Genomic DNA, 6,428 nt, shown 5'->3' on the forward strand with positions numbered 1-6,428 from the left:
CACCCCCACCCCCACCCCTCCTCGGGCCCCAGTCTCCATCTCCCTGTGTGCACTCCATTTTCCCCTGGGTGGAAGGAAACGTCTTTGTCCAGATTTGAGGTCTTTGTAGCTTTCCGGTCCCCCAGGGCAGAGAGAGGGGTCCTGTCCCGGGGCTAACGCCGCACGCGGCCACAGCCATAGCAGGGCACCCCAGCCACGGCCACATCGTCTGTACAGCCTCCTCACATTTTACCAGTGGCCCTGTGCATCACACACCGGCTGTGTGACCCTGGGGCATCTGCTAACCTCTCTGTGCCCCACTTTCCTTGTCATGAAATGAGGCCGAGACGCTTGGGCGGCGCCGTCGGTTGAGCAACTGACTCTTGATTTAGGCTGAGTTATGAGCCCCAGGGTCCTGGGATGGAGCCCCACGTCACGGTGTGGAGCCTGCTTGGGATTCTCTCTCTCCCTCCTCCTCTCCCCTGCTCGCAGTCTCTCCTTCTCTCTAAAAGAATAGAAGAAAAGAGAGAGGGAGAAAGAAATGAGGACACGACAGGGTCACCATTGGCACTGAATGAGCCCACGTGTGCAGTGCCCCTGACCGTGCTGTGACCGGATCACGGTCGGGCCCTGGCCCGGCCCCCTCTCCGTTCACGAGCGCGCTGGCGAGCACATCTCCGGGAGCCCCTCCCCCCGCCTGTGCTCATCACTTTCCTCTCTGTGCTGCGTTCACGGCCTTCTGACCCGGCCGCATGTCGTGACACACGCAGTGCTCCCCGCAGCCTGGCCCTACACGGGGTCTGCGGCTTGCTGGTGGCCGTCGCTGTCCCCTCGGGCTCCTGCGGGCACGTGCTGTCATGCGCGGCTCCGTCTCCCCGGCGTCATCTCCTCGTCGGGGCTGCGGGACGGGCGTCCTGGAGCTGACCTGGGCAGGAGCGCACTTGTCACCGCACAGGCGTCCCGGAGTTAGCAGTCACTGCCGGCAGGTGGCCGTTGGGTATGACCTGTAAAACCCAAGCCTGTGGCTGGAAATCTCGGGAGTTCCCAGGGTCGAGCCCAAACCCAGGCAGCGGGCCAGCGTCTGTTCCCCTGGCTACTCCGGGGCCACGTTCAGCCTGCAGCTCCCTGTCTGTGGAAGGAGGGGACAGGGAGCTAACTCAGGTGACAGGTGACAGGGACACCCAGCTTTCCCTGTCAGCCTGGAGCCCCAGGAGCTCCTGGGCTTCTCCCGGTGGGATGGCCTGTTTGGGATGAAATCACCCCGAAGGCAGATCTTTGATGCAGATGAAGAACCGGGTGTGCGGCTCTGCGCTGGAGAAGGGGGCAGACCCCTGGCCCCCTCAAGGTGCCGCGTGACACCCACACCCCACGCAGGGGCCGCGATTATTAGCACTGTCGCCCCTGCCCACCCCTCGAGTTGTGCAACTCCGCTCTGGTTGGCATCTCCCAGATGGTGTTCTGAAGAGCACACCTTCTGGAAATTCTAGAACAAAAGGGGTGTGTGGTCCGATAAGACTGGAAAACTCTGCTGGAGCCCCCGGGCGCTCACGGTGAACATTCCCATTTTAAAGGCTCTGAGAAGACCTGTAGTAAAATGAAACATTTCTTTGCCTTTAAAAAAAAAAGTATTTTTGAGAGAGAGGGAACACAAGCTGGGGAGGGAGAGAGAGAGAGAATCCCAAGCTCTGCATAGTTCACAGGCTCTGGACTGTGAACATGGAGCCCGACGAAGGGCTCGATCCCATGACCCTGGGATACTGACGTTGAGTCGAAATCAAGATTCAGGGGCGCCTGGGTGGCTTAGTCGGTTAAGCGTCCGACTTTCGCNTCTTTGCCTCTTTAATACAGGACTTTTGAGTCTAGTTTAGCTGCTTTCCATCTTAACACTTCAGTCCAGGAACTGATGGCTTTGCTGGTGACTCGGAGTTTGGTTTTAGTACCTTTGAAAAGCAGGGTTATGTCCGCGTGGCTTGAGTTCTGGTGCTGGGACATCGTTCTCTTCCTGCCTCAGGTGCGTTAACTGTCTTCCCGGCCACTGCCAGGTGTGCCCCTGTGAAAGCGAAGAGGGGTACTGCTTTCTGCTGTTCTGACTTACACTTATTTTTTATCCTGAAATAACCTCCAATTGTGGAAAAGCCGCCAGAGGAATGTAGTGAATTCCTGTGTGCGTTTTCTTAGATTCCCTAGCCGTCAACATTGTGGCCTGTTTGCTTTAGCTTAGTCTCTCTCCCCACCTCCCGCCTCCTTTTTTTGTCTGAACCATTGGGAGTTAGTGACTGCATGACATTCCTTGTATCCTACTTCCCCAGTAGGAAATTTCTAAGAACAAGGACTTAGTACGTAACCAGAGTACCGTTAGAAAAACTAGGGAGTGGGGGTGCCTGAGTGGCTCAGTCGTTTAAGCGTCCCACTTTGGCTCAGGTCATGATCTTGGAATTCGTGGGCTCCGTGCTGACAGCTTGGAGCCTGGAGCCTTCGGATTCTGTGTTTCCCTCTTTCTCTGTCCCTCCCCTGCTCGCACTCTGTGTCTCTCTTTCTAAAAAAATAAACATTAAAAAAAAATTTTNTTAATACTTCCTGTGTGGCGTGACTCTTCAACATTTCCGTCCTTTGTCGACGGTCTGGGAAGACGCCATCACTGCAGACAGAGTGCGCCTCGGCTCGGGGGCGTCTGGTCGCTTGGGGTTCAGCTGGGTCACCACTTTGCAGGAAGGAACATCAAGTCACTGGCGGTGCAGGGTCGGGATGCCTGTCTCCTTCCCGGTGGTGGAAAACTTGAATACTTGGTGGTGACAGGACCTACCTGGTGTCTCTGACAGTCACTGTGTTTTCCTTTGTAACAAACACATATCAGAGAGATGATGGTTTGAGACTGAAAATTCTCTGTTCCTCACCAAATTTCATCTGCTGATGCTCACGCCCTTTATAATCTCCTTGATCGGTGGTAAGTAACGTGCCAGCCGGTGTCGAGCCCTTTATCCCTGGGCTATTTATCTTCCTTTCTGCTCTGAGGAAGAGCTTTCTCTTCTCCCCTCTTAATTTCCTAGCCTGTTTACTTGTAATATCTGCATGTACTTGCGGGTTCCTGTTTGATTCTCGGGGTTATAATCTGTCACTTCTGATAGTTACTCTGATGCTGCCTCCTGGATCATGACCTTTTGAACGTGATTACTTTCTGGCACAGAACGTTCCAGCCACAGCGTATACTTTCCCTGCTGTGGCCCTAGAGTCTGCCGCGTCTACAGGGAGTGCTAGGTCCTTTCAGAGGAGGGTCGCCGCCAGCCTGTCTATCAGCAGGAGCAGGGAAATGTGCCAGCGTCCATGTGCATGCGCGTCCGTGTGCGCGCATTCACATATGCGTCTAAAACGTCTGCGTTTTTAAACTTCACCATCAGCTGATGTTTTTCCATCCCCAGGCTTTTTCTCCTCCGAGACAGCCAGAGCAATCCAAAGGCTTTTGTGCTCACGCTGTGTCATCATCAGAAAATTAAAAATTTCCAGATCTTACCTGTAAGTATCTGTCCCGCCACACCACGCCTCATTTTTGCTCTTGTTTTCTGGGTCTGCGCTTCCCACAGTGTTCAGATTACAAACTAACCGAACTACAACTCGATAGGTATCAGATGGGCCCAAGCTCACAAGGGGGATATTCGCAAGAGTCTCTTGATGGGCTCGTTTGAAATTGGGGACGGCACTTCCGTAGAAATATCGTTAACAATGGTGGCGTTGCACTGAGGCCCACCCGCACTGTAGCCGACTCGGCACGGATGGGAAGAGCCAGGTCAGGTGGTGGGTGGATATACTGCAAGCCCAGGAGCCTGACGCCAGGGGCATGGATGGCATAAGACCTGTGTTTATGGTGGATTGGACTCTTGGCCACTCACATCTGAGGACTTCTCTGATTTATGCTGGCGTGTACCTAGTGACCCAAGAAGGTTGTAGAAACACTGGCCTGTGGTCACGTGGCCCCAAAAGAGAAATTGCCTCACACATCCACTCTGTCCTTGGATCAGAAAACAGGGGCACCTGGGTGGCTCAGTCGGTTATGCATCCCACTTTGACACCAGTCACAATCTCGCAGTTCGTGGGTTCAACTCCTGCGTCAGCTCAGAGCCTGGAGCCTGCTTCAGATTCTCTGTCTCCCTCTCTCTCTGCCCCCTCCCCCGCTCATGCCCAGTCTCTCTCTCAAAAATAAATGTTAAAAAAAAAAAAAAGAATAGAAAAGAAACAGAGTCTACCTTTGAACAATTCTGAAAACATCATCACCAAATGCTTCGGCACTATTTTTTTTAAACAAATCATTGTTAGATTTTTCAAATGTAAGTTCTTTCTTTCTTTGGTGTGTCAAAGCTCAGATTCCGGTTCGTGCCTGAGCGCTACTGTGGGAGGTGGAAGTCCCCACCTCCATGAATCCACCATTCAGTTGGGGATAATAAAAACTTGATGTGAGGTGTTTTACATAATTAAGTGATAGATACTGCAGGGACAGTAACGTCCCCGAAGTGTTTCCTGTGGGGCCCAAGCCCAGGAAATATTCTGCTGAAGAGGGCAGTGAGGTCTTTTCCTGTCTGGGGATCAGTCTGTCCAGTGGCCATGGAAAGCTCTAGAAGGCTTGGCAGAACTGACTGCATGTGCTTCACACCGTTGAGCCTGGTGTTCAGCATCCCGGGAGTCACACAGAGCAGGAAGCGCGGGCTGCAGAAGCCCTGGGCCGTCTGGGTAGCTTTCGTGGACCTGAGCGAGCCACCGACTGGGCGCTTCCTGCAATGCCCTCGTTCTATAGATAAGGGCAGGGAGAGCCCGCCCTGGGCCGCACCGCGAGGAAGGGACCGGGTCTGGCCCCGAGGCCGGGCCTCCCCGAGTCCACAAACCATTCTGTGCACACCTGGGAATTGGCAGCTAAGGAGACCTCTTTGTCCGTGGTTTGTTCTGTCATCGACACAGACCTTCTCGTTCTCTTTGCCTGAGATCTAAACTCAAGTGAAAACATATCTTAATGTCGGCCACAGTGGGTAATGCCCTTTTCCCAAAGAGCCCTGAATTCCAGAAGTTATCAGGGGCCCAGTAGCTTGAGACTTAGAGCAGCCAGAGTGGCCTTGGTGCTTGAAAATGGGATGTGCGCGTCCAGCAGTACTTGGGAGTCCGAAAGCCGTTCTGGGTTTACTGAGAGATTTCGAGACAGTTTGCTCCATGAATATGACAGCCCTGCAGCTCTTTTTTGTTCAATGTTTATTTTGAGAGAGAGAGAAAGTGGGGGAAGGGCGGAGAGAGAGAGCATGCCAAGCAGGTTCCACACCACCGAACAGAGCCCTACTGGAGGCTCCACCTCAGGAACAGCGAGATCATGACCTGAGCCAAGGCACCCAGAGTCTGATGCTCAACCGGCTGAGCCGCCTGGGCGCCTCAGCTCTGCAGTCCTTGAATGGAACGTTCATCGGGTTCAAACTGGCATTAGGGAGGTTGTTCGTTCGGGGAGGTACGTGGAGTGCCCCTCCCCCCTCCCCAGCCCCCGCTTTAGATGAGGAGCTGGGAAGGCACTCTTTGCACCTGCTCTTACTGACGGCCTTGGGGTGACCCCAGGCTGCGCCGCTGGGCTCCCCGAGGCGCGGCCGCTAACGTGGCCGGTGTTCTTGTGTCCCCGTAGTGCGAGGAGGATGGGCAGGTATTCTTCAGCCTTGACGACGGGAACACCAAATTCTCCGACCTGATCCAGCTCGTGGACTTCTACCAGCTCAACAAAGGAGTCCTGCCTTGCAAACTGAAGCATCACTGCATCCGAGTGGCCTTATGACCTCACACGGACTCTCAGCGAAGACGGGGAAGCTGACACTGGACCGAGGGAAGGGGATGTGCGTCGTGGAGAGCACACGTCTGTTCTGCACCCTGGGTGGGGTGGGGGCGGGGGGCGGTCCGTCNAGAGCCGGAGACGAGTAATTGGAAATGAACTCTTGCCCTGGAATAATCTTGACAATTAAAACTGATATGTTTACTTTTTTGTATCGATCACTTTTTGCACTCCTTCTTGGTTCTCCACGTTGTGCTCAGCCTCTGTCGGAGGGGCGTGGCGCCTGCGGGGGCAGGTGCGCTCCGGCCTGAGCCCAAGCTCCGGAGACTGACCCGGGGCCCGCCGCGTGCAGGGGCCGCGGGCGGACTCGGCTTCCGGGTAACTAACCACCCCCAGCCCTTCCACGAATACTTGAAGAGCTTCTTTTTAAAAAAAAACAAAGGGCGTCACCTGCGGCGGGCATTTGGCACGTTTTGTGGACCCAGGCAACCACGTCTGTCGGCCCCTTTCCTGCGCGCAGGTGTCCTGTGCGCTGTCACCAGTGTGTCGTGTCCTCCATAGTTCAGGAGACCTGGGGGTGTTTTTGGGGAAACGTGTCCCCCCCATAACACGGCGGACCCTAGCTGGACGCGGGGGGCGTCCCGGGACACAGCGGGCACCCCGT

The 6,428-nt window shown here is 54.8% G+C and overlaps 1 protein-coding gene across 4 annotated transcripts in view; it reads left to right on the forward strand.

The window, feature by feature from the left end:
* The window catches only part of GRB10 (growth factor receptor bound protein 10), a 164,352-nt gene extending 158,464 nt beyond the window's left edge, over positions 1–5,888 (forward strand). For all 4 annotated transcript variants that reach the window (XM_077781104.1, XM_077781105.1, XM_077781107.1 and 1 more), the window contains 2 exons: positions 3,396–3,489; positions 5,624–5,888. In XM_077781104.1, the coding sequence (XP_077637230.1) occupies positions 3,396–3,489; positions 5,624–5,770 (241 nt within the window). In that variant the 3' untranslated portion in view covers positions 5,771–5,888. The remainder of the gene's footprint in view (positions 1–3,395; positions 3,490–5,623) is intronic.
* Positions 5,889–6,428: the final 540 nt, after the last annotated feature.

The sequence above is a fragment of the Crocuta crocuta genome, unplaced genomic scaffold (assembly GCF_008692635.1).
Source record: "Crocuta crocuta isolate KB4526 unplaced genomic scaffold, BGI_CrCroc_1.0 scaffold108, whole genome shotgun sequence".
Lineage (NCBI taxonomy): Eukaryota > Metazoa > Chordata > Mammalia > Carnivora > Hyaenidae > Crocuta > Crocuta crocuta.